This window comes from Notothenia coriiceps, unplaced genomic scaffold, assembly GCF_000735185.1.
Source record: "Notothenia coriiceps isolate Sejong01 unplaced genomic scaffold, NC01 NC01_scaffold00004795, whole genome shotgun sequence".
NCBI classification, from domain to species: domain Eukaryota; kingdom Metazoa; phylum Chordata; class Actinopteri; order Perciformes; family Nototheniidae; genus Notothenia; species Notothenia coriiceps.
This window is the reverse complement of record NW_011337496.1, coordinates 662,407-689,998: the sequence shown is the minus strand read 5'-3', so window position 1 is coordinate 689,998 and position 27,592 is coordinate 662,407. Positions and strand designations below refer to the sequence as shown.

Sequence of the window (27,592 nt, the reverse complement as noted above, 5' to 3'; positions counted from 1 at the left end):
ACCCAGAAAATCCTTTGAAACTAGGATAGTGCTGACCTGGGCTATGATGATCTTAATAGTCTAAGAGAGGACAGTAAGAAAGTGAGATGAAAACGAGTAGATGTGTCAGTGGGTCTTAAATGAGATTTGAGCCGATCATCAGTTTACTTTTAACTTCTTCCACACATAAATCCAAAATAACAAACAGTTCTGGCAAACAAGAGCGAAGAAGGTGGTTCAAATCTTTCTTTCCTGTATGTGGAATGAGGGGCGCTCTCCAGGAGGTCGTGACCCTGGAATTACTGTGCCTCTCCTCATCACAAAGACCCCCTTTCAAGCTCTTTCACCTGGGCAATCTGGAGAAAGGGTACATGATACAGATCACATGCACGTTTCATCACCCTTCTGGCTCAGCTTCACAATAGATAACTCTTGCATATATGTGCTATTTTGCCAGGAATGTTTCTATGAAGGTGAATAGTCAACGGAATAAGACATTATGGTTATTTAAAAGTTATATCAAGACAAGGATATTATATTTAACTGCTGAACTCAGAGGATGTTGCTTGTATCCTCACAGGAATTTCCTTCAATTTGAGCCCCAGTTGGATTGTTCTTTTAAGTGGATCTCACAACCTCCTGTCAATGGTCTTTGTCCAGACAGACAAGGCTCTCAGAAAGTTTGACTGCCATGTGAACATGACATAACTGCACTGTTGATTGGTCAGCTCAACACTTTAAGGTTGTCTAAAGTCTGTGGATTAATCCGTAATCCAAGAGACTAGACCGAACAAACAACCCCGCTGACCCATTGTGGAGTTCGCATAACCAACTGAGAGTTTAACCGTACACAGCACCTCATTATTCAACAAAAAAAAAAGCTTTGTTAAGTATTTAAGAACTTTTATATCAAAGAGATTTGGGTCGAAAGATTTCTAACAGTCAGGGAAAACTTGAAAGCCATAATGTTCAGCTAATGAACTGTTTCGTAACAAAGCAGTTTGAAGAAAATTATCTTTAATCTCACAATCATTTTGTGTCTTTTACAATATACCATATATTTTCTAAGGAAAAAAATAAACTTTGCAAGTATCTTTTTTACATTTTTGACAGTTAGAAGTTTTTCTTTACCTTCTTATAAATATTTTCTAGCTATGCTCTTAGAGAAGTATGACAGTGGAGTAGAAATACCAGGTTTAAAGGAGTAGATTTTTCTTTAAAGTATTATGGTTTTCAATATATCTGAGCTTATTCTCAGAAGAAAATACTATAATTTGTCTGTAATCAGTTTTCAGATGGTCAAGAACAATAACACATTTTCTTGTTTTCATGTATGTGTACACCATAATACTGTAAATATGATTTTCCAATAGAAATAGTGTTGTGTACTTTAGTCTTTAACAAAAAAGCTATTACTTTGATCATTATTGGGTCATCTTAAAACATAACATTTGCTCTAAAATTCATTTTTCAGTCAGCTTCTTGGTTTTGAATTCACTGTCAGCGTGGCATGTGGTAGGCTTGACCTGTGCAGCCTGTCGCTCCCTTCCTGATGAGAAAGGGAAGGTGCATCTGCCGGCTATAGGCCAGGCCAAGCAGGTCAGGAGAGGAAGGCTTGAGTTGAAAAAAAGAAAAGAGTACCCTGGGAGTTTAGATGCTGCTGGATTGAGGGGAGGGAGATGAGGTTCAGGTTTCAGCCTGACAGGGGGTCTGGGGGAAGGACTGGTATTTTGGAATATACGAAGTACCGTACAAGGCACAGTGGACATAAAACCGCGTTGCTTGCCCTTACGCGCTGGGTGCAAAGTGCCAGCTTGGGCCCCGCGTTGGATAGAGTTTTGGAGGGTTTGACTGCATGGTGCTATAAGTCTTTGGGAGCACACTTTATACACCACTGACTGAAAACCCGGGTCTTCATCCATCCCTTCACTTCTTACCCTAGCTACTTCGTGTCTAATATTTAGACATGTTTGGCTTTGTGGATTCAAGGACTGTTCTGCTACTTGTAGCATCCCAATTTGTTTTACTAGCCGTCGTCAGATGTCAGGAAGAGGCTGACCGTAAGTTGCACTGCTTTTCTTGACTTGTTTCTTTTTATTTGCAAAGAAATGTGTATTGTGTCTTTGATGATTTGTCTGACTTGTTGTTGCCTTCCAAATCTTCTCTACCTGATGTGTCCATTGCTTCAGAAGTCTCCTATGATAAGAAGAATAGTGCAAAGTAAATCAAATGTCAGTCGTGTGATGTCCAATGAAGAGCAGGAGCACAACTGTTTTGTTTTTGTTGCCAATGCCATCATTACATGCTATTAACAGTTACTTCGTTGTTAATTGTTTCTGATGGTGTGGAGGCAAACAGGCTATCAATGGTCTTTCTAAGTAAGTAAGTTTCTCTCTCTAGGAATGGTGAGGCTGTCAAGGCACATCAGTGTGTGATGGAGGACCAGGAGAACAAGTGTCCGCTTGTCTCACCTGAGTCCTGCTGCTCAGCCTCTCCTGCTGTGTTTGCTCATTAACTAGTCAAAGCTTTGAGCAGCACATACTGCAAATGTAAACTTATTGATGCCTCAAAGCCTTTGGATCACTATTTTCTACCATTATGAAGCAGAAACACTTGTTTGTAGATTGTCATACAAATCAGGATTTTTATTGAAATACATTTAAGTTAAACTGTTTTTAAGACAGGTATACATGAGTAAACCTCACCCACAGGGTTTGGCTGGAGCAGATTCAGGGGGTTTCTTGATGTGAAGTGACAGGGTCAGACAGCCTGACCCCAGGCTAGCAGGCTCAAAGGGGAGCAGGACGGGAGGACAGGGTTCACAGCAGGGAGTCAACAGATGATGGACACTTGTTTGTATTTATAGAAACATGGTCCGGCTCCTAATTGCCTCTTTTACAGCAATAATCAGCATTACATTAACCTTGATATTGTAACTAAAAAAGTGGTGGTAAGGTAACAGGCAAAGATTTTAAGCTGTAAGTAGCAGAACTCATTTCTGACCAACTCGTGACATGTGAGTGCTAAGCATCTCTTTCACCAATATGCTGAAAAAACCAACAACAGGAGTAAGTAGACCCAGCCCTAAGCTGTGAACACCAAACAAATCACCCATTCTTAATTCTCCAAAGTGTTTGCACTGGCGCTTGACACAGCTATGGGATCCAGATGGAGAAACTTAGAAGGACCCAGTGTTTACTTAAGGCAGAAGCTTGTCAATTGGGCACAGTATGCCTGTAAGAGAGGTTCATTCATGAGAGCAGGCCTGCAGGTTAAATATACTCAGCCAGCCACGTGAAATACCTCAGACACTGTTAACTGTGGCTCTTGTTGACATTACTTTTTATGCTGCTATAAAGTTCTCCTTATGACAACTTGGAAGCTTTTTCTTGCACGCTTCATGAGTTATTTTAGAACGTTTTCAATTATAGTCCACACAGCTAATGATTGGTGTATTTTGGGGGTTTGAACCAGCACCTGTTCATCAGCATCACAAGAAACAAAGCCAATTACTTCCTGTTCATTAACACCATGCAATCACATTAAGATGTTTGAATGTCTCTTTTTGTGCACTAATTCATGAAAAGCTTGAATTGATACAGGATATCATTCTTCTTCCTCCGCTGACAACTCCTCCTCCATGCTGCGTTCACTCATCCTACTTCCTTGCCGCGCCCCTTGACCCCCTTTCTTCCAATTACTTCTCCACCTTTTTTTTTTTTACAACATCTTTACCAACACTGTATCTAAAAAAAAAAAAAACTTTCCCTTTCTAATTCTCTATTTAACCTTCATCTCTGTCCCCCCTCTGTTTACCTGCCATGCTGCCCCCTGCTGGCCACACAGAGGAAGCAGGTGGCTGCATCCAGGACGGCCAGCAGTATAATGATAAGGATGTGTGGAAGCCCGAGCCGTGTCGTATCTGTGTGTGCGACAGCGGAGCGGTTCTGTGTGATGAGATAATCTGCGAGGAGATCAAAGAATGTGCCAACCCTCTCATCCCATCTGGAGAGTGCTGTCCCATCTGCCCTGCTGATGCCAGTGCCCCCATTGGTTGTAATTTATTTATTCACATACCCATAAATAAATTACTCTTTTAGCTTGCATTTATCTCACACTTGCCTGGCCAATGCTTTTGAATGGGGAACAGCTTCAGAGTCCAAATACTCGGCTTACTCAAGGCTGCAGCAGTGGCTCATTAAAGCCTCTAAGTATCATTGTAATAGTGTGGGCTGCTCTAAAGCAGTTTACTTTTATGATTTGGAATTAGCAGTAATGATGTTCCCTTTTCAAAAGCTGCCCTCTACATGCTTGGCTTGGATGGAGACCAGACAAGCATCATTATCAGGATCCTCTGGTTCCTGATGAAAGTCTTTTTCATGTGGAACAGGGTGCATCCTGGGATGTGCTGTCTGGTTCTCACCTGAACCTGTAGATATGCTTCTGCTCATTTTAACTCATGACTAAGATGAAGCTTATGTTCACATATTTATATGAAGCTCTTCTACAACATGATGATGTCATCAGAGAGGGACCAATGTTTTTCTTACCTTTTATGTTTGAGGCCTCATGTCCTGACTGTACAGGTGAACCTGTCAAAGGTGCAAGGCCTCTGCATCCCCCTGGTGGCCTAAGAGGCAGACATGAATGATATATTTAACAACAAGATATACACTTAGCAGTTAAAGAGACACATATATGTACAGGTGTATCATTTAAAAAACAATAGAAATCTTATCAGAAAAACATCTTTTGTATACATCTGAGTTCCTGCTCGGTAATTGATAGCCCAGGCCATCAGGAGTAGAATACAACTTAAGATCACTTAGGCATACAATTATTCTCCTCAAATGTTGTATAAATAAACATTATATTCATCTTTGGAGAATAAACTTACTGGCACCGGCTGCCATGCTTTATCCAATAAGCTAAGCGTTGCTTGCTTATGATCTTAACTTACATTCATATTTTGCTTTAATGATACAAATACTAAATACTTTCTTAGTCCATGCTTGCTTTTGCTTCATTCCTTTTCAAATGTTATCTTGCCAATAATTTATGCAGATGGATCTTTGGGTTTGGTGAATTACCTTTGATCACTTAGCATCACTAGATTTCCCTTTCAGGTCCCCTTTTCTAAGAATCACAAACTAGGTCTTTAATCAGTGAAATGTCTGAATTATTATGTCTTACTTGTACATTTTTAATGTTTTGTTCTTCCTTCCTCTCCTTCAAACATCCATCTGCAACATCAGAGACACTCGGTGCTCAGGTGAGGCAATGGGTGATGGGAAAATACAGATATGATTCACTCAGAAGGAACAGTATAAAAACATCCACATAATATCGATGTTTATTAAGTTGAAGTAACGTTTCTTTGTAAAGTGTGTCAGTCCACTGATTCTTTATGTCATCTTTCAGGGCCAAAAAGGAGAACCAGGAGATATTGCCGATGTAAGTATGAATCCTCTGCAGTTCATTATACTGAAGTTATATTGCTTTACACATCCACACTAAACTGCTTTGTTCCAAATATCAATCTTAGTGTTCATTTCCTAAGAGAAAAGATTGTCAAACAAAGTAATCTTTGCAATAATTACACACTTTAGTTTTCCTCATTCTGACCCATTAGATGTTCAACACTGGGCTCAATCATGTCCACAACAGTCACAGAAACAAAGCTCATGTTTCTTAAGGATTGGACATTTTTCTACAGACTTAGAGTTATTATCGATAGCGTAGTAATTCTTTGGATTATCCCACTTTTTCTGGAGTTTCAAACATTTGTGATCATTAGAGGGGCAATTAATTGCTGATAAGAGGCTAACTAAAATGTCCAACAATCGCTCATTGAACTTTGTATTACTTGAGGAAAAACAGTGCATTCCTTGAACACAATGAACCCAATCAAATCCTCTTAGGTCTTCTCAGCAACTGTGTTGCCAGTGCACATGTCAGGTGGACAAAGTAGTCCAAATTAGAGGTTAAAAGGAGGTGATAACTCTTTTTCCTTTGTCCTGTCACAAGAAATCCTCATCAGATTGGGTCTTAGTGTCCACCTCCTACAAAGCTGGAATGTTCTTTTCTAATTTTAGCTGTTCAGAAACACCAACATAAAAGAAAGGTCTTGTAATGAAGCGTCACTGACAAAAGCTTTTTATCTCTCTTTGCAGGTTGTAGGACCAAAAGGACCACCGGGCCCAATGGTAAATATCACTTTATTGATTAAATGCATAATCTGAGGGGACTTTTACTGTTTATTATGTTCATTCTACACTTATCCAAACATTGTTCAATGTTGTTGTTTATTGGTAGACAATAATAAGATTCTTGCTCTGAATTCATCCATCTTGGGAGTCTTACTAAGACAAATATCTTTCATTCACAGGGCCCCTCAGGTGAGCAGGGATCACGCGGAGAAGCTGGCGCTAAGGGAGATAAGGTAAGAGAAAAGACACTTCCCAAATCACCCCTCCACCAATCTACATCATCCTGAACAATGTCTCATATTAATGTGAGACTCCAGCGTCAGGCTGCTTAATATTGGTACAAGCAACAATAATTGACCTGACAGAGTTCAGTATAGTTGGAGATTGAAGTGTTATTACTTCTCATTTTCTAAGAACAACTGACTGACCATCATGCAACAGTTAAACAGGATTTCTGACCTGAATCCCCTTTAGTTCTCTTAATGAACTTAGAGAAAATAACCCTCTCTCTTTTTCCCTAGGGAAATGCAGGACCTCGTGGAAGAGATGGCGAGCCCGGCACCCCCGGAAACCCCGGACCCGCCGGCACACCTGGAACACCAGGACTTGGAGGGGTGAGTCTGAAACACATGGCATAAAACAGGAAGCTACCAAACCATATAGCCATATTTAGCCCCAAATCCTGCATCAAATAAGAGGAATGATTAGCTAAACATTTAAAACAGTGGAACAATACAAAATAAGATATCACCTAAGGCCAAATTTGAGATATAAATCACATGATCAGTATCCATCTTAACCGTATCCAAATCCATGGTTTTCTCTATTTACGAAGAACCTGGTGAATTGAACTGAATTGTTGTGCTTTGAGACTTCCCTTTGCCTATTTGAGTTGATAAACACATGCATACAGGCCCAAATTAGTCAATCAATTATTTGTTCTCTAAATAAGAGAAAGAGAGAAATAATAATAAATAATGTCCTAAATGGACTGCAGTATTCTTGCAGAGTGAGCAGAATGCTGAAATGGTGCTGTTCTTTAACTGATACATATATTCTACCTTCATGGCTACTGAACCCCTTATAAGTAATGAATTCAGTTAATGTCTTTGAGTTGCTGCAGTGTGTAATGGCCCACTTAGCTGAGGCAGCTCAGGCAGGATAAACAACATTAACCGTCTCTATATGTTTGTGTTGTTTTACAGAACTTTGCTGCTCAGATGGCTGGAGGTTTTGATGAGAAGTCTGGAGGCGCTCAGATGGGTGTGATGCAGGGACCGATGGTAAGCCTACTGTCTCACAGAGGAATGAAAGTCTATGTTTTTGGATTGAAAATAACAAATACATATTGAGACTGATATCCAAATGCTGGACAAATACATTGCTCTGATTCATTCATTTCTTAAAATCACTTTTTGTGGCTTTAGTCCATCTTTCAAAATGATGAAACCTCATTACATACACTTAGCTTGTCTAACAGCTCAAACGTAGAAGTAGAAGATGTTTGCCTTGCCGCCACCTTGTGGTTCAGTCGGTTCTAACAGAGATGTTAAACTACCCATTTGGTTGATTTGTTACTCTTTGTGGTGTATAACCTTTCTCTGTATGTGTTGTGTCCCTCCTTCAGGGTCCTATGGGTCCTCGTGGCCCCCCCGGACCAAGTGGAGCTCCTGTAAGTAGATGAATTACAGCAGCACATCATTATGTGATCGATCATTCACATCAAACAGATACTGTTGTTGTCATAAATGAATAAATCCCTAATACTTTGCTTTGTCATTTGCACATATAGGGCCCACAAGGTTTCCAAGGATCCCCTGGAGAGGCTGGAGAGCCCGGACCAGCTGTAAGTATCCACACATATCCCAGAATGCATCTGCCCAACAGACTGATTTCATACTGTAGCGCTCACATTTTGAAGGTTACACTACACTCAAAAAGAGAAATATGCTGATATGTATAATGTCAGCGGTATTTGAAGTCTCATTACTTATTATTTTAATTCATTAACAGTAGATATGATGTTATCTACAGAATATAAGATATTATCCCCCATTACGTATATATAGTTTTATATAGTTTAATGATTTCATTTTGTATTTACTTCTAATGTCATACCAATAAAGCAAATATATTCTATAGAAAATCCCCTATTTTGTGCTGTAGCCTCACGTTTAGTTGGACAGTATGAAGACAGTGTTTTGCATTTTGCAGCTCAAAAGTCTGTCTCGTATTCTGCGTAACAATTCAATAACGGTAACTAATGATTCATTGTTTGTTTTCATAACAGGGCGCATTGGGACCACGTGGACCATCTGGACCTTCTGGCAAACCTGGAAGCGATGTAAGGCTTCATCATAAACCAACAGTATCATTAAAACATAAGAGCAAAACCTACACAAGCCAAGGTCAAAGGTCAAGGCCAACTGAAGAGTAAAACATTTCTTAAGGAAAAGCGAAAACTTCTTTTTTTTATCTAAAAAAAAACAATGCAACTATTTCACTATATTGCCTTAGTTTAGTTTCACAATGATGTTTGAGTCAATCCAACACGTTGACAACTCTTCATAAGCTCCATACTCTTTAAACCAAATGCACCACAAGGGGGCACTCTCTCCCCTCACAACACTGGTGAGCATGATGACTTCAGAAACTCCACAGTAAAATGCAGAGCAGCCACACTTTATTAGCAGCTGCTGAACACTGCTTGAACAAATCATAATTCCACTTCCTGTTTGTTTTCTAGGGTGATGCTGGCAAACCTGGCAAAGCTGGTGAGCGTGGACCTGCAGGGCCTCAGGTGACTAACTCCACGATTACACCACACGTTAAAGTCAAGAGAAGAACATAGCGATGCGGTTGAGTATTCCTCATGTTAATATTTTGTGATTTTGTATTTCAGGGAGCTCGTGGATTCCCTGGAACTCCTGGACTTCCCGGAATCAAAGGACACAGAGTGAGTGTTTCCACCTTACTGATGCAATATGAGACACTTTTCTAATGATGGCACCTGAGGACTGAGTGATGTAGTGTGAGTCCTGATGAGTTGTGTTCCTCTGCAGGGTCATCCTGGTCTGGATGGAGCTAAGGGAGAAACTGGAGCCGCTGGAGCCAAGGTAAGATAACACATGGAGGAAATACGACTAGTGATGGAATCTAACTAAGTACATCTATTTAATTCATTAGGTACAAACACCAGGTACTTCATTGCATTTCAGAATCAAATGTACTTCTTACTATACGTTAATTGGTAAAACTGAAAAACGAGTTACTTTGCACATTAAGATAAATATTTCAACATAGAAATCAACCAATATATTATGATGTATTATTATAGTTAAAGCTACCAATCAGTTTATGAAGTAGTCCACCTTTACCATCTGCAACATTAAAGTGATGCATCACTAACAGCCAGTTAATGCATAATTAGCCAGTAATATTATGTGAAGCATGTGATTCTAAACTGGGACATTCTGCCTCATAAGTACTTTTACATTAGGTGTTATACGTTCATCTTGATGCTTATACTTACTTTACTTTTACCGTTGATCATATAAAAGCCAGACTTGTACTTGGAGCAAAGTTCTTCTACACTGTTTTACTAGTTTTACTTAAGCAAAAGATTTGAGTAACTCTAAAGCATATATCAAATCAAATTGGTGTGCAGTTCCTTCCATGTTTTCCAATCACTTGTTCTAAACGTCTAATCTTTTCCCCCCATCAGGGAGAGTCTGGTTCTGCTGGAGAGAACGGCGCCTCCGGACCCATGGTGAGTCTCCACTGCTTTCTCTCCTCTGTCATATTAGTTTAGACATTAAAGAAGAACAGAATAGGATGTTAAAGATAAGTAATAGGTTTATACATTGAAGCTATATGTTCTATGATGATGAAGATGAACTGACGGATCTTATCTTCCTCTGCAGGGACCCCGTGGTCTGCCCGGTGAGAGGGGTCGCTCTGGAGCTGCTGGGTCTGCTGTGAGTCACAAACTGCCTTAACTCACAGAGCGTCCATATGTTTAAATACAAAAATCATTTCATGGTTCCTTCATTTTGAAGTACTCATCTGATTATGCCGTCTCTTCACTCCACAGGGTGCCCGTGGTAATGATGGTCTGCCCGGTCCTGCTGGTCCTCCTGTGAGTATCAAAGTTCCCGCTTTGCATTCATTTGATTGATATTCTTGCCTTTAATGACAGAGCAACAAATAGATGAGACTTGAATCCTAACCTGCATATGTTTTCTTTGTCTACAGGGGCCTCTTGGTCCTGCTGGAGCTCCCGGTTTCCCAGGATCCCCAGGATCTAAGGTTCGTGCAGATCACATTCAAATACATCATTGTTTTCCTGAAGCAGAACTGATATAGTAAAATAAATCACCAAAGCCTTGTGAGGGTCACTTCAACCATGTGTGGTTAACTGCACCATCACTTAGTGAACCCTACAGTTGATCTCTATTTATTCAGTCGGGTTACATTCAATAATACAAACCCATGACCTCTGTTGTCTGGTTCTTGTAGCTACTGTTACTCATACACAAATAATACACTTCTGTAGTACATTATACAAACTACTCGAAAACCTCATCAAGAAAGAAAAGGACGCTTTTATACAAACGTCATTATTATAACGATTATTGTGTCTTTATGTAACAAGCATAAAAATACATTCACCTCGAAAAGATAAGAGAGGATTTATGCGAGATTTTGTAATTAGCTAATTTTCATCTGAAGTCACAAGTACAAGAAAACACATAATAATCAACAGTCAATAAAAACGTTCGTTAGTCATATTCAGTTGCATTACTTTTTCATAAATATGTATGGGAACATTTTGAAATGGAAAGAACAGGTGCTAATCCCACCATTATCTTCAGCCATATGGATTAAGAGCCAAATGAAATTGTTATTGATGAAGTTATTGTGTCCTGTCAGGGAGAAGCTGGTCCTACTGGAGGCCGTGGATCTGAAGGAGCACAGGGACCTCGCGGAGAGGCCGGCACCCCCGGATCTCCTGGACCCTCTGGTGCATCTGTAAGTTTCATTTGTGTTCAGTACATTCAGCAGTACTGCTCTGACAATGTGTTATTAATGAATGATTTAATGTTGACACGCTGCTTTTTCTCTGTCTTTGTAGGGTAACCCTGGTACTGATGGTATTCCTGGATCTAAAGGATCTGCTGTAAGTTTTTGGTTAAAAAGTCATCCATTATTTTGTTGTAATTTATGTATGAGTGTTTACTTTATTCTTCAAACTAATTCAGTGAAACCAAGCTGTGTCGTAAAAAAAGAGAGAGACAGAATCTCAACGAATGATATATATCCTGAGTTTATACATCTTCCTGTTCTTGATAAACAAGAAAACGTCTGTGCAGTGTTAGCTGCAAAATACATCAACTGTAGCCATACACAATTTAATAAATGTTTCTGACTAGTTACATATTACAAGTACTACGGCTGCACATGTTATTAATCATTTAGTTACGATTGTTGATGTTTGTTTTGCTGATCTAATATGTATTGCTAATCTTTGAATTATATTTGAATTAACATTTTTTCTTTCTTTCTTCTCTGAAGGGTGGTGCTGGTATTGCTGGTGCTCCTGGTTTCCCCGGCCCCCGTGGCCCCCCCGGACCTCAGGGCGCTACAGGATCTCTGGGACCAAAGGGACAGTCTGTAAGTCACTCAGAAATGAAGCTAAAACTGTAAAATCTTAATACTTCTTTTTGTTGTGATTATTTACAGTTGTCTTCTTTCTTGCCATGTTTAGGGAGACCCTGGTCTTCCTGGATTCAAAGGAGAGGCTGGACCCAAAGGAGAGCTTGTGAGTTGCTCCTACTTAACTTCATTGATTTATTTAGACCTTAACCACAGTGAAGCCTATTCAAAAGAAAAAAGACTACATTGAAGATTTACTTACATATCTACATTTTCCCAGGGCCCTATTGGTCCCCTAGGTGGCCCTGGACCCTCTGGTGAAGAAGGAAAGAGAGGAGCAAGAGGAGAGCCTGGAACAGCCGGACCCCTCGGACCCCCAGGAGAGAGAGTAAGTCATCAGCAGGATCAACAACATCGGTAGAAAGTCACATTATGAATGATTTGATTCACAATCTAATCAAATGTATCTCTGATTGTTTCCAGGGAGCTCCCGGTAACCGTGGTTTCCCAGGACAGGATGGTCTTGCTGGAGCTAAGGTGGGTCCTGAACCAGAGAGCTGCAGCGCCAGAAGGATGCGGCTATGGTTTATAAAACTATCTGATACATCTCTACCTGATTGTTATTGACTTGCCTGATTTCTTCTTCAGGGCGCCCTTGGTGAGCGAGGTGTTCCTGGTGCTATTGGGCCCAAAGGTAGCGGCGGAGACCCCGGACGCACAGGAGAGGCCGGTCTGCCCGGAGCCAGAGTGAGTCAGAGCTGTCAGACAGTGTTGATTTCATGTTGTATACGTTTTATATGATTTAGCTGAGATTTGTCCCACCTGATGCATGATGCTAAAGATCTCTGTGCCTTTCACAGGGTCTTACTGGTCGCCCCGGAGATGCTGGACCTCAAGGCAAAGTTGGAGCCCCCGTGAGTACATCATCCATCCAATAATAATCCAGTCATGCCGATTGAAGGTGGCAGGGTTTCATTTAAAAACAGCTACATATGCTTGTATTATGATTCATATATATTTGCATAGCGCACTTTAAAGTGAAAATGTTGTTTACTTTCATGACTAGATACGCTGAAAGAACTAGAACGAGATATAATACATATAAATCATTTGACACTAAAAAGGTTTTTCTGAGAAACATTTAAACAAGAAAGCCATTTTCAAATAACACTTGCAGGTATAAACCCCAATACTAGCAGACTTTGAATGACTACTCTAAGGTTTCACAGACCCCTTCTTGATGAGAAGGGTACACATTGTTAGCTCCCTTAGATCAAATGTATATAGCTGTCTTTCTATTGAGTGAAGGGTGGAAACATTTAAGATAATTAAACATTTGAACTACACTTGGTAGCATGTAACCTGTATTAGGTGGGTATATGGGGAATACAGATGAATACATGGTACACCTGTGTGAGAAGGAGAATATAAAAGTATATATTCTTCTGGATCTAAAGATGGAGGACTAAAAGGTTAAACATAGTTTGGCTCAAATACTGCAGCTTTTAAAGGCCTATTTCTGTGCATATGATTTCAAACTTAACAATCTTGAAAAGCTTTTGTACATTGTGTGGCATTGCCTTTCTTCTTTAATACAAATACATGTACTGTGTACCCTAGTATAACTATCTTAGATTTAACATACATGATGATCACTGACATTATTGTTATATCTGAGTTTCAGAACTGATTTCTTACCTTTTACTTTCACAGGGATCTAATGGAGATGATGGTCGCCCCGGACCCCCCGGCCCTCTGGGAGCCCGTGGACAGCCCGGCGTGATGGGATTCCCCGGACCAAAGGGAGCCAATGTGAGTTAATAAGAGCAGAGCAGGAGTAATAATACAAATGTAAACACATCTATGGCTAGATCACCAGTACTGCTACTCATGTTGTTTACCTTGCAGCACTCCAAGATGAAAAGACCGTTTATTAACAGTGATTTCTCTTCATCAGGGTGTAGCTGGAAAGACAGGAGAGAAGGGTCTTCTTGGTCGTCCCGGACTGAGAGTGAGTATATTTTCACCATTATTACTTTTATCAAATCCTCCCAAATGGATTCATTATTTTCTACCTCCGGATCCCTTTTCATAAACAAAATACTTCTCTCTGAACAGGGTCTTTCTGGAAAAGATGGTGAGACTGGATCTGCTGGACCTTCCGGCCCTGCTGTGAGTACTTCAGTGTAATCACATGATGTGAGATAAGGTAACAGTTTTAACTGTCCCTTCTTTGACTGATCACCTGTGTTTTGGTTCATTATAGGGACCCGCTGGAGAGAGAGGAGAGCAAGGACAGCCTGGACCCAATGGATTCCAGGTGAGTTAAATATCCCAGATACAACACGCTGGAAATCAAACAAAAACAATATCATATTAGTGTGATTTATTTTCAATATGACTTCAAACTTTGGACATTATAAAGTGCTGTACAGACAATTGTTCAGGACCTATAGGTCAAAACAGTGTTGGAAAGTATTAAGTACATTTGCTATCAGTACTTGATTATTTCAATTGTATGCACCTTCATACTTCTACTTCACTACATCTCAGAGGCAGACATTTTACTTTAGCTCCATTTGTCTGTCAGCTTTAGTTACTTTCAAAGATCTGTATACACTTCCTGTCCAGTGAAAGCCATACATCTCCAAACTCGGTGATTTTAAATCTGGTTTCTACTCATAGATAACTCTATGATGTTAAGGATGATTGTTTATTTACTTATAAGTTGAGAAAAAGCCTCTTGGATCAGCTGAAAACATGTATTTGTCACTAAGCTGAACACAAGAAATACAAAGCTGAACTCAGGGACAGTTGACTTTTTAATCAATAAATGCCTCTCCCAGGACAGCAACGCTACAAATATATGATGATCTTCTAAAATATGATGTATTGCGGCAGACTAAGCTACCCGACAAAGCAGTTCAAATGAGCTTCCACAGAAGTAACAATTTAACGCAGCAAAAACAATATTAATACTGGAACATCATATATAGTGAAACACTGTTTTTCACAATGACTACTTTTTCCTTTCTCACTTTGGGTAAATGTCTCTAATATTAAATACATACATCTGACTTCAATAAGGTTTTAGGTGCAGACGTTTTCATTGTAATATTTGTACAGTGTGCCTTTACTGCTGGCAGTGTCTGATTACTTTGTCCAGCACTGGATAGTGACCCAGTCTACATGTACAGATATCATGTAATAACTCTCTTTGCTGTTGTTCTACAGGGTCTGCCTGGACCCAGTGGTGCCCCAGGAGAGGGTGGAAAGCCCGGAGACCAGGTGAGGGACATTTAGAAAAGAAAAAGGTTACGTGAGATTAGTTTCATCTCAAGGTCTGACAAACTCATCAACTCATCAACCCTGCACAACTTCCTTTGTGAATCAAATCTTCTGATAGTGTTTTAAAGTTACAGTTTAGTTAATGTTATAGTCTCAGTTATTTATATTATTATTTTTCTTATTTAATTAGTCTTTTTTTGTCAATAGATTTGGACTTGTAATATAATTTATTTGAAATTGTCTCATTTACTTTTGTGATTTTTCTGAAGGGGATGCTGTAAAAACGCATTTACCCTTAAAATATTCTGTCTATGCTGAAAAAAAGTTTCCCATATCTTTATCACCTTAATCTAATCCAACAGATTTAATACTCAATACTCAATGACCACACAGCTGTTCCAGTTAATCAATAACTAAGATTCTCTCTTGGTATAAGATTACTTGTCTTGTCTTTTTATACTGACACTAACAATGAGAGTTCAGCATACATGTATGTACGAGTATTGTAAATGTTTGTAATGATTTCAAAAACTAAAGCTGTTTCTTTCTGTTTGCAGGGAGTTCCTGGAGAGGCCGGAGCTAATGGTGTTTCTGGACCCAGAGTGAGTTTCCATGTTAAACCTCCATTACATTCATTTGAAAGTAAAGAGTAATACACATACTGTCACATACTGTTTATACATGAGCATATCGCATCATATACATTTTTGGTTTCATAATTTGATTTTATCATCACCATCTTGGTACAACTTATGACCCAACAAGCACTCCCCATACCTCATACCTCATACCTCATACCTCATACCTCATACCTCATTCTTTGTGTCTCCTGACAGGGTGAGCGTGGTTTCCCAGGAGAGAGAGGAGGTGCTGGAGCTCAGGGTCTGCAGGGACCTCGTGGAATCCCTGGTACAGCTGGAAGTGATGGACCCAAGGTCAGTGGAGCCTTTAGATTCAAATAGTTGTACTTGTTGTCTTTCAGGTATAGCAACATATCTACCAGTTTAAACTAGAGCAGCTCTTCCATGGCTATTTGAATTGTTCACTATGTTCAATGTGAAGCTGGAAAGATTTTACATTCAGGCAAGTTTTATACATAAAGTTAGTTGACTGACACTATCATCTATTTGTTCTTCAGGGAGCCATTGGACCATCTGGTTCTGCTGGATCTCAGGGACCCCCCGGCCTGCAGGGTATGCCCGGAGAGAGAGGAACTGGTGGCATCACTGGAGCCAAGGGAGACAGAGTGAGTAGCAGATCATTGTCTCAATGCTCTTATCTTATAACATTATATTACTGATTATGTCTTGGAGCACATGTTATACCCTGAAACATGTTAACATCAAGCTTTCTTCTTTTTCCAACAGGGTGACAACGGACAGAAGGGACCTGAGGGATCTGCTGGAAAGGACGGTGGTAGAGTGAGTACAAAATAAATCCTTGATCTCAAAGTCAAGCTTCTTTTAAACCATGTATTCTCTTGTATTAACGCTCTTATCTCCCTCAGGGTTTGACCGGTCCCATTGGTCCTCCTGGCCCATCCGGACCCAACGGCGCCAAGGTGAGAATAACAGTTTGACCCTTTGATATTTCAAGAGAAATAATATCAATTGATTTGATTTGTTTCGTTTGGATTGACTGACTGGTTCTCTACTTTCCAGGGTGAGACTGGAGCTTCAGGACCTAATGGTGCTGGCGGTGCTCGTGGTGCTCCTGTGAGTACCTCTGCGTCTGAAACTGACTTCTTACTAATGAAGAATCTTCTACCAACAATAATCTAACTTGCTCAATAATGTTGGAGAAAGACTGGAGGAAACTACATCACATATGAGGCAGTCCTAACAATATGTAACACGATATAGGCAGATTAAGATTGAACGTGAAAATCAAAAAAGAATAGGTAATTAGTCGATACCTTAGTGACATATAAAAACACTAACACACAAAACCAACTCCAAGCAGAGCATAATAGATCATTCATTTAAAGATTATAGAACATATATTAATATCAGTGACAGCCCTAAGTAGAAAACATAATAATCAAGGTGTTATTATGAACTTACACAACTGATCACATAATAAGAAGACAGGAAAGAGAGGAAAGAGGATGTATTGATCATTATTCCAATCCGAGGGATCTTTAAACAAAAAAAGCTTTCTGAGCTGTTGACTTAGTGACTAGATGAAGATAAGAAGAGAGCTGTTAAAAGTGTCTCAATTGAACAGAAACAAGCCATCATCTCGTTTACATTGTGAGGGGAATCAAAAGGATTACATTTACAAATAAACTGCAGCAGATTTGTTTGGTCTTTTCTTCTCAAGTCTCAAATTGAATAGCATCCTCTGAGCTGCTGCTCCTTAGGGGGGTGCAAAGGACTGAGGCTCTGCTTTCCTCTATAAAGACATGACCATACATAGTTTACAACAACAAAGTTCAGGACACTTACTGTCACTCATAGGTAAAAAAAAAAAGGTGTATAGATTCATATTTATCTTATCTAGCTTAGTTTATAATTTCATTGTTCCTTCTATAACTTCTTTATATTAAATATAATAGCATAGCATAAATATGACCCCATGCTGACGTCTCTTCTTCCTGCAGGGTGACCGTGGAGAGGGCGGTCCTCCTGGCCCTGCTGGTTTCGCTGGACCTCCTGTAAGTAAAGTCACCACAGCTGTTATTGTTCAGATACAACAATTGAAATACAGACATTGTCAATATAACTGTTCTATTTGAAATATCCAGGGTTCAGATGGTCAGCCTGGTGCCAAGGGAGAGCTCGGAGAGTCTGGACAGAAAGGAGATGGCGGTGCTCCCGGACCTCAGGGACCCTCTGGAGCCCCTGGACCTGTGGTGAGTACCTCTAATCTTAATAAATAAGTTCAATCCTGGAAGATCTAAATGTCTTGACCTCACACTTCTGGATCTGTGCAGTACGTCACAGTCAGTGTAGTGTAACATCAATATGATTTGTTGTTCCTCTTTTTCAGGGACCCACTGGTGTATCTGGACCTAAAGGAATGCGTGGTGCTCAGGGCGCTGCTGTAAGTTACTGAAAATGAAAGGATTAATTGAAAAGCCATTATTCAGAAATGTTGATAATCCATTCAATCAAGTTTCTTTGTCACAACTCATTATGTTATAATAACTTGGGTTGACCAAAGTGCTAAACAAATTTAAGTAGACAACAAGTAAAATATCATCGTCTGTGACATCTTAAAAAGCCTATAAGATTTTGTGCTATTATTTTAAATTGTAAAGTATCTCAAATCTGCAGTCACAAAATCATAAAGGTTAGTTGTTATTACTCACATACAGAGAGATAAGGCCTTAGACCAGACCACAGTGGATTAAAATGTATGATTTAGATTGCAGAATAATTCCTGGCTATCTGATAACATCCAACAAACCTTAAGAATTGATGACGACGATGATGATGATGATGATGATGATGATGATGATGATGGTGATGGTGATGGTGATGATGGTGATGATGGTGATGGTGACAGGTTGTGTGTGTTTACTGAACTCTTGTCCTCTTTTTCAGGGTGCTACTGGTTTCCCCGGTGCTGCTGGTAGAGTTGGAACTCCTGGTCCCAATGTGAGTGTTTCATCAATAACACCTTTGAGGAGGAAATGGATTTGCTGACTCAATCTAAAATGACTTGGAGTGTATTTCCGATCTCACCCACTGATATTCTCTCTGTCCATCGCAGGGTAACCCCGGTGCTGCTGGTCCTTCTGGCCCTGCTGGTAAAGACGGACCTAAGGGCGTTCGTGGTGATGCCGGCCTCACAGGAAGACAGGGAGACGGTGGGCTCCGTGGACCCCCAGGAACACATGGAGAGAAGGGAGAGGCTGGAGAGGATGGACCTCCTGTGAGTTTGAATTCAACCCAAAAACTGAAGTTTAAGAAAACATGCAGTATGGCTGGGCAATATTATAATTGAGATTATAAAAATTATATAAAAAAGTAATGTATGTATTTTTCTTTATTGTTTATATTGGGATATAGGCGAGGCCTGTATGCATTTAATTGAAAACTGTTAAGGATTTCAGCCATATTGCCTAGCCATAGATCACAGTGGAGATGCAGAAATAACACTGACTCATATCTTCTATTTCCTCACTATTAGGGTCCCGATGGACCTTCAGGAGCTATGGGTCTGGGTGGATCTCGTGGTATCGTAGGTCTGCCTGGTCAGCGTGGAGAGAGAGGTTTCGCTGGTCTCCCTGGACCTTCTGTAAGTGCTTGAAGAAACACGTTGTCCTTATAAAATCTATTTGACATGTTGTTGCATCTTCATCATTTGAAAGTTCTTAAAACTAAACGTACTCTGTGTTTAGGGAGAGCCTGGTAAACAAGGATCTACTGGTGGTGGTGGCGACCGCGGACCCCCTGGACCTGTGGGACCCCCAGGACTGAGTGGACCTTCTGGAGAGATTGGACGAGAGGTGAGCACTACACAATAACACCAACAGAGAAATGTAGGAACAGGAATTACAATATACTCAGAAAATAATGCTGTCATCTTTATTTATTGAATCACATTCCTGCCATGTCATTAAAAAGATGTTTCTGTATCTCAGGGTACCGCTGGATCAGATGGACCCCCTGGTAGAGATGGATCTGCTGGAATCAAGGTGAGAGCCTCACAAAAATCTAACAACAAATCACACAGTCTGACAAGTGTTTTTTTTAGATCTGCTGGTTTGCAGAAGTCCTAACCTTGTGTCCTCCTGTAGGGAGAGAGAGGAAACACCGGCCCCGCTGGCGCCCCTGGAGCTCCTGGAGCCCCCGGATCCACCGGACCTGTCGGACCCCTCGGAAAGCAGGGAGACAGAGGAGAGGGTGTAAGTAACACAACATACAACATACGACATACTACACAGGCACTATTCATTTTCACTTTATAATAAACTTTTTAGTGAATTTGTCCCATGAAAATCATTGAACATGAGGTACCATAGGATTCCAACACATAATATGTAGCAAAAACTGTATACATATGCAATTGTTTGAATAGTTTTCTGAAGATTAGGCGTTAATGATACAAAATATGCATCTAAATTCCTTTTGGACGATTACTATAACCATATATTTGTACAAAAGTTGGAAAAGCTATATCCGTCAATAAATAAACATCAACATAAAAGCCTAAAGAAATTAAACAAGTTCACAGAGTAGAGTAGCACCTCTAGGAAATACAACCATTAGATGAGGTAAAATACATTTACCATTTATTTGGCTTAGGTGGTAAAAACCCTAATGTCACCATTGACTTGCAATAATACCTTTAAACAATAATAATAAAGTACACAGATATTCCAGAGACTACACTATGTGTGTGTGTGTCCTCTTACTTGACTTAACCACTCTGTTGTCTCTTCCTTCAGGGCTCTCAAGGACCTGCAGGACCATCTGGACCCGCAGGAGCCCGAGGAATGGCTGTGAGTATCTCCAACTACAATACCATGATGTGGCTTTAGATCAGATTCAGGTCACTCCAAGTGCTACACATGTGCAGCCATGCATTTAAATACTTGTTCAATCTTCACTCCAGGGACCCCAAGGACCCCGTGGAGACAAGGGAGAGTCTGGTGAGACTGGAGAAAGAGGACAGAAGGGTCACCGTGGATTCACTGGACTTCAGGGTCTTCCTGGACCTCCTGTAAGTATAATCCACATCTCTTTTTTATGTCACTTCCCTTCCTCTGTGTGTTCTACTGTCTCATCTTATTGTCCCCATCCTTACAGGGCCCCAACGGAGACTCTGGATCCGCTGGACCTGCCGGACCAAACGGCGCTAAGGTAAGAAAACTGAGTCAAGCAAAGAGCAAAAGAGGAGAAAAGCTATTTTTCCATTTCTATCCTGCAGCTTTAACACCTGAGATATGTGATGGTAATGTAGGGCACAGGTTAGTCTTTTTGTAATTCTCCAATCACGTGAAGAAGACTGGGACAGGAAAGGCCACGTGCTTTAATTACCCAGCGCTGTGATAAGATGGGCAGCCGAGGCATTTTGTAATTACTCTCTGCAAGGACAGAGGCAGAGGGGCAGAGGGACGGTGATTTGTGAAACCACTCCTGCTCAGATCTGAAATGGACTTCAATATCTATCCTCGATTAGCTAAGCACTGCCTGATAAGGGAAATGAAGAGAAATGTCACCGTACAAATAATCTTCATGCATAATAAGGCAAAGGGTCTGGGGTGATTGGGGTAATAGAGAAGAACTGCTGACCCATTTGAATAGATTAATCAGATTTATTTTCTTATTCAGTTCTGAAATATACTGCAGTTTAGAAAATGGAGTAATATTTCAGACATGCTAGCTTCTACTGGCTTTAACTTGAACACTTCCTGTTTCTGTAGGGACCTGGTGGACCATCTGGACCTGCTGGCAAAGACGGATCAAATGGAACGCCCGGCCCCATCGGACCCCCTGGACCTCGTGGACGTTCTGGAGAAAGCGGCCCTGCTGTATGTCCACAAAATAATAAAAAGATCCATAATCACCACAAGCCCTGCTACAGTCTTTAACTGATTCCCTGATCAATTTCCTGCTTTCCAACCTTCAGGGTCCTCCCGGAAACGCTGGACCCCCAGGCCCCCCCGGTCCTCCCGGCCCCGGCATCGACATGTCTGCCTTCGCTGGTATGGGTCAGACTGAGAAGTCCCCCGATCCTCTGAGGTACATGAGGGCCGATGAGGCCTCCAGCTCCCTGAGGCAGCACGACGTTGAGGTGGATTCCACTCTGAAGTCCCTCAACAACCAGATCGAGAACATGCGCAGCCCCGACGGCACCCAGAAGAACCCCGGCCGCACCTGCAGAGACCTGAAGCTGTGCCACCCCGAGTGGAAGAGCGGTAAGTCAGCCGTGGGGAAAGATTAAGATTGGAAAGCATTCAATAAGCTTGCCCTCTATTTCTAGACTTCATTCTTTTAAACCTCATGATTTCATCTCTCCAGGTACCTACTGGGTGGACCCCAACATGGGCAGCATTGCTGACGGCATCAAGGTGTTCTGCAACATGGAGACTGGAGAGACCTGCGTGAAACCAAGCATCGCCGAGGTGCCAAAGAAGAACTGGTGGACAAGCAAGAGCAAGGACCGCAAACACGTCTGGTTCGGAGAGACCATGAATGGAGGATTCCACGTGAGTAAACTTATAATCTCGGTATAACTGATCTTAATAGTAAAAACGATCCTAAACGTGCTAATGACATCCCTAAATCTTCATCTTACAGTTCAGCTACGCTGATGACGGCCCTGTTGCCAACGCTGGCAGCATTCAGCTGACCTTCCTGAGGCTCCTGTCCACTGAGGCAACCCAGAACCTCACCTACCACTGCAAGAACAGCGTGGCCTACATGGACCAGGCCTCTGGCAACCTGAAGAAGGCTCTGAAGCTGCAGGGCTCCAACGAAGTGGAGATCCGCGCCGAGGGCACCAGTCGCTTCACTTACACCGTGATGGAGGATGGCTGCAAGGTGAGCGCAGACTGCAGCAAAATAGAGACAGAGGAAGCTAGACTTTAGTAGCTATTTTTACATTGAAATGATTTTTGTTGTACCATAACACTTCTCTTAACCCATTTTTCTATTTCCACCCAACAGACACACACAGACCGGTGGGCCAAGACCGTCATCGAGTACAAAACAAAGAAAACCTCCCGTCTGCCATTCGTGGACATTGCTCCCATGGACATCGGAGGAGCGGATCAGGAGTTCGGAGTGGAAGTAGGCGCAGTCTGCTTCTTGTAAAGTGGAATATCACAATGGCCCCCCAAAAAGAACACAGGAAATAAATAAACTCAAACCATGAACATTAACACACACACTTCCACAATAAAGAAGACTGGAAATTTATAAAAGAAAATTGATACTTTTTCTCTCACAACGAACAAAGTGCTCTCCAAGTTGTACTCCCTGGAAGTTAGCACTGAAGGGCACCGGCAATATCCGTACACCACACCAGCATCAACCCGTCAACCCGCTTCCTGAGATCCAGTCATGTTTCCCATGGCCCACTGTTGACGGGGACGAGTCAGAGCCAGGAGGAAGAGGGACCAAGCGAACAAGTTATGGAGAACAGAAACATGACTTGATGTCACTTATTTATTGTCTAACCTGAATGGGCAGAGTTGAGGTAGGACTGGACGGGTTTACTTTGTAAGTAAGAGAAGCCCCCTTTCCACTACAGAACAGCCGCACAGCCTCTGTCCCAGTCCTACTCCACCTCCCTCCCTGTTGCCCTCCTGACACACAAATACGGCATTTTGAATCAGTGTAGACCAAAAATAAAGTCAGTAAAATCAAATCCAGGTTCTCCACGCCTCTCCATCGTGAGCAGGAGTTAAACCTTTACTGTGTATTATAAATCCTTGGTTCTATTGTTGTAAAAGTCTGTGTTTATAAACAACCAGATGGTCTTATATATATTTCCACATTATGTGTGTACATGTGTCTATATGCACACCAACACTTTTTGGAAAGGGAGGTCACCTTTGGGATGTATGTTTCCATGATACCCCTCGACTGCCCATCAGAGGAAGGCCCAGTTATCACCCCCCCCCCGCCCAAAAAAAATTGAAAGAAGTTGAGGGATTTTTTATTTTTATTTTATTGTAGCCGTCCGGATTGTTTAAAGCTACCTCACTCTGAAAAACAAAGTGAAAATGTTTAAATCTGGGATCTGGGGCTAAAAGGCCATTTATGCTTTGGGTTGCTCTCTCTTCAGAAGGTGCTATGAGTTCTTTAATTCAGTCTCCGCCCAACGCCCCCCCTCACAAACCCTAATTCCCACTAGCCTCACACCACACACTCACACTCCACCCTGCAGGAGGGGTGCAGTCGGGTAAAGAAGGGGAGACATGGGCTACTTTGGAAGTCCTCCTCTGGAAAGCCTCAAAGGGGGCTTAGAGGACGGTCGCTCAAAAACAAACCAGGGTGGGTTGTCTCTGTGTGTGTGTGAGGGCGTGTACATTTTTTTATTAATTTTATTATGATCATTTTTGTTTTGTTACACTTCTAATGGATGTAAATTGGAAAATAAAAGGAAAACCGAAATGAGAATGCAGTTGATTTTTAATTGTGTTTTGAATAAAAACAGAAATAGCGTGGGGACGTATTTCTACTTTCAACAGAACAATTCATGTGTGCTCAAATGTTTTTTTTTCTGTTATACTTCATGAGGTCAGTTACTCTTGACTGTGAGTGGAGAGTGTGTGTGTGAGTGTGTGAAAGTTTAAGACTGTGTGTTTAATATGAGAGTCTAATAACAACAGGAACAGAAGTACTGTATTTGTTCTGCGGTGTCAGGGTGGGGCTGGGTGCAGACGGCTCCTGTTTGTCTAATAGGCATAAATAAAGATCATTTTGTGAATGAACTGGTATCAAGTATCTTGTAGAGTAATTATGATTCTGAGTTACTGCGTCTCATACTGTGGCCAGCTTAGTCTCCGGTCGGTTCTGAGTAATAGAAGCTTGACTTAAGCCTTCATAGCGACATATTCTTATTCAAAATATAAAACACAATTAGCTTCTCAAACGTAACATTTCATACACATGCAGATCAAAATCAGGACACACAAAAACATGCTAGTAATTCAGATTGTGATGAGAAACAAAATCAATGACAATTATTATTAGGAATGGGGGAAAAAACCAAGATTAAAGGACATTTAAAGGACAACTCCACTGATGAGTATATAAGTGAGCTTACCACACGTCCATAGCAGATCATCTCTGCTGGAAGATATCACAGTAGCTGCTACACGAAACTGATGTTAGAAGAGTTGCATTGTGGGAAATCGTGTAGGCACCAGGTGATGACTGGGAAGAAGAATGCCTAAGGTGCTGTCTACCAAGTCCATACAGCATAATTCTAAACAGTATAAACTTCCTCTATAATTGTCAAAGTATATCGTCTTAGCAGTTAGTATACCAAATTAAAAACACTTCACCATTACCAACAAAAGATTATACAATGTGTAAAATTGGTAAATTCAAAGTACAACTTTGGAAAGTTCAAGAACAAAGAAGAATACTTAAGATTTTTTGGAGCCTTTTTGCCACCACCCACAACATATCTTATCTTTCCTTCAAGCTGCTCCTACATATCTTATCTGCATTGCAATGAGGGAGACGTGACCAGATGAGTTTATTTCCGTCTGCTTTGAGAATACTTTGTGATGTCACATTTCTTGTTTGAACTCACTACAGACCCCACTAAAAGACTACAATCAATTTAAATTGGACACTGCGGATATGTTAGGCTTTATTATTTTTTCAACTGAATGTTTGGTTCAAATGTTTTGAGAAATAAGGAAGCAAAACAAGTCAGTTCAGCAGAAATGTACATATTTATTAACAATCCATGATAACAAAAATGACTTGAGTGAGTGTGTGACGGTGGGTGAGGGACAGTTAAGAGGCGAGTTCTGTGAAGAGCGACTGGTTGAAGTCTGCAGGTCTCTCCTGAGGCCGGGGCAGGGACGGGCTGCCACCCAGCCCAAAGTGTGCGACCACAGTGCTCAGGAAGTAGAAAGGCACGTGGGAGATTCTTCCAGTGGACCAACACTGAGGACAGACAGAAAGGTTACTTTGGAGAAGCCAATACCATTCATGTATGTTTCTGCAAGGCTCATCAAATGTGAGACTTTTCAATACCACATAAGATGCAATTTAATACCAATTGAAAACCCTATATAGGACCAAAATCACCACATTATTAAACGTTATCAAGTGTATGAAAACGAGACCTACCACAGTGAGCAGAGCTCCGTGCTGGAAGTTGGGACTGAACTGAATGAGTCTGGCCTCAGCGCCGGCCTCCCCTTGAACAAAACCACTAGAACAGAGAAACGTTTACAAATTCAGTACAGCTCATGCAGTAATACTACCCTGTCATATGTACAACATTAGCGCTCCACAAATACGAAATGCAACCACACATAAGAGTACAAACCAAGGCAGAAGCTCAAAGACGGGGTTGGTTCTCGTCTTGAACACGGCTATGACTGCAGGCCGGTCTGCTGCTTGTGGATCTCCTGAGAGAAAAGATAAAATATGGAGATGAGTTATTAAAATGTAAAATATAACACTAATATTATACTGATAGAGTTCATCGTGATTAAACAGAAGGAAAGTGAGACAGACCCTTGAGAAGCACCGCCAGCCTCTCTCCTGTTGAGTCCCACGCTAAAGACTGGATCTCTCCTCCAACACTGGCAGACAGATCAGACAGAGGTGAGCGAGTGATTGTTGTGTAACATGCAGAGAGGAAGTCAAGATGCTCTGAATAATGCTGCTGATTTCTGAAAATCATAATCTGTGCTTCAAAAAGGTATTTCGGTTTTCTCTCTTTGATTTGAGAAGCCCTGCTCATCAGTTCTGAATGAAAAGCTCTTACATGATGTCTCCATCTGGCGTGTTAAAGGTCGTCTCTGATAGGTCGGCCACCACCGATGCTGCCTGCGGACCTTTGGATGTGCATGAAGGAACGCCAGCTGAATAACAACGACATCATACTGGTCAACTTTAGTCAACTTATCAAAACTCTTTCTGGTACTCTTCAACTTAAAAAGAAAACATCTGCATATTTTGTGTTAAGCAGAGAGATGACCTGGAGAGTCAGTGAAGGTCAGAGCGTAGATGACCGCCTCCCCCTGTACGGTGAAGAGAAGGCGACTCCCGTCTGGACTCCAGCAGCCAGACTAACCAAAACAAACAATATATATATATATGTTTTTTGTATTAATAGAGATACACTGGTAGCATTTTGATTTTTTAAACTGAACTGTTGGTTCTGATATTTAAAACAAGCATAAACAAACAATATCTTAACTTTTCTCTGAAGGATTAAATTAAATTATATTTTTGTTAACAATGATTATTAAAGAAGTAACATTGCTTCCAAAACAAACATAACGTTACACAACCTTCTTGTTTACAACACCCTGTTTTTAAGGTTGTTCTTCACTGATAAAACTAGAGATGTCCCGATCCGATAACGTGATCGGGGATCGGAGCCGATAACGTGAATTTCAAAAGATTGGAATCGGGAGAAAAAAATCGGGGATCGGGATTTTTTTTTTTTTTTATAAATACTTTTTTTTTATTTTTATTCAATGTTACAAAACAAAAAGGACCATGTTCAAGTCTTAAAGTCATCCTGAGGCCTTAGTTTTGGTTTCAAATTACAGAACATCATGTATGTGTTGCTTCTTTGGGGCTTGTTTTCATAGACCTGGTTTCTTATTTCTCTCAAATCTGGCAACAGAGTGGGCAGGGCGCAGTGTCTAATTGTAGCAGTAAGCTAACAAGTACTGATAAGCTTTATTTTGTTTTGATCCAATGCTGCTGTGAAAGAAAGAAGTTATATCCATGTTGGATAGAATATCCAATTTAAATAAAAAAATAACCTTAAGGGACAACTTGAATTCTTTTTTTTCT

General features: G+C 40.9%; 2 protein-coding genes across 2 annotated transcripts in view; one reads left to right on the top strand and one right to left on the bottom strand.

The window, feature by feature from the left end:
• The first annotated feature begins 1,945 nt into the window (after positions 1–1,945).
• On the top strand, positions 1,946–22,900 carry col2a1a (collagen, type II, alpha 1a). The gene is made up of 54 exons (XM_010767819.1): positions 1,946–2,039; positions 3,826–4,032; positions 5,235–5,251; positions 5,401–5,433; positions 6,153–6,185; positions 6,368–6,421; positions 6,710–6,802; positions 7,394–7,471; positions 7,816–7,860; positions 7,981–8,034; positions 8,479–8,532; positions 8,935–8,988; positions 9,091–9,144; positions 9,251–9,304; positions 9,913–9,957; positions 10,112–10,165; positions 10,282–10,326; positions 10,443–10,496; positions 11,121–11,219; positions 11,323–11,367; positions 11,763–11,861; positions 11,956–12,009; positions 12,124–12,231; positions 12,327–12,380; positions 12,492–12,590; positions 12,704–12,757; positions 13,557–13,655; positions 13,801–13,854; positions 13,962–14,015; positions 14,110–14,163; positions 15,078–15,131; positions 15,689–15,733; positions 15,968–16,066; positions 16,270–16,377; positions 16,499–16,552; positions 16,639–16,692; positions 16,793–16,846; positions 17,734–17,787; positions 17,878–17,985; positions 18,123–18,176; positions 18,680–18,733; positions 18,849–19,010; positions 19,269–19,376; positions 19,480–19,587; positions 19,723–19,776; positions 19,879–19,986; positions 20,530–20,583; positions 20,697–20,804; positions 20,891–20,944; positions 21,508–21,615; positions 21,714–22,002; positions 22,106–22,293; positions 22,385–22,627; positions 22,754–22,900. The coding sequence occupies exons 1-54, from the start codon at positions 1,946–1,948 to the stop codon at positions 22,898–22,900; spliced, it is 4,464 nt and encodes a 1,487-aa protein (XP_010766121.1).
• A 2,577-nt stretch (positions 22,901–25,477) lies between these two features.
• The window catches only part of LOC104942583 (aladin), a 6,338-nt gene continuing 4,223 nt past the window's right edge, over positions 25,478–27,592 (bottom strand). Inside the window, exons 6-11 of the mRNA XM_010767829.1 lie at positions 26,763–26,853; positions 26,550–26,646; positions 26,297–26,364; positions 26,106–26,187; positions 25,904–25,988; positions 25,478–25,717 (exon numbers count right to left, since the gene is read on the bottom strand). Coding sequence (XP_010766131.1) covers positions 25,565–25,717; positions 25,904–25,988; positions 26,106–26,187; positions 26,297–26,364; positions 26,550–26,646; positions 26,763–26,853 — 576 coding nt within the window. The 3' untranslated portion in view covers positions 25,478–25,564. The remainder of the gene's footprint in view (positions 25,718–25,903; positions 25,989–26,105; positions 26,188–26,296; positions 26,365–26,549; positions 26,647–26,762; positions 26,854–27,592) is intronic.

What these genes read in the sequence shown, in the direction of transcription:
- col2a1a (XM_010767819.1), top strand. Translation starts at nt 1,946, where the DNA reads ATGTTTGGCTTTGTGGATTCAAGGACTGTTCTGCTACTTGTAGCATCC. An exon ending in CTGGAAAGGACGGTGGTAGA is followed by an intron (nt 16,553 to 16,638) that starts GTGAGTACAAAA and finishes TATCTCCCTCAG; the next exon opens with GGTTTGACCGGTCCCATTGG. An exon ending in CAGGAGCCCGAGGAATGGCT is followed by an intron (nt 20,584 to 20,696) that starts GTGAGTATCTCC and finishes TCTTCACTCCAG; the next exon opens with GGACCCCAAGGACCCCGTGG.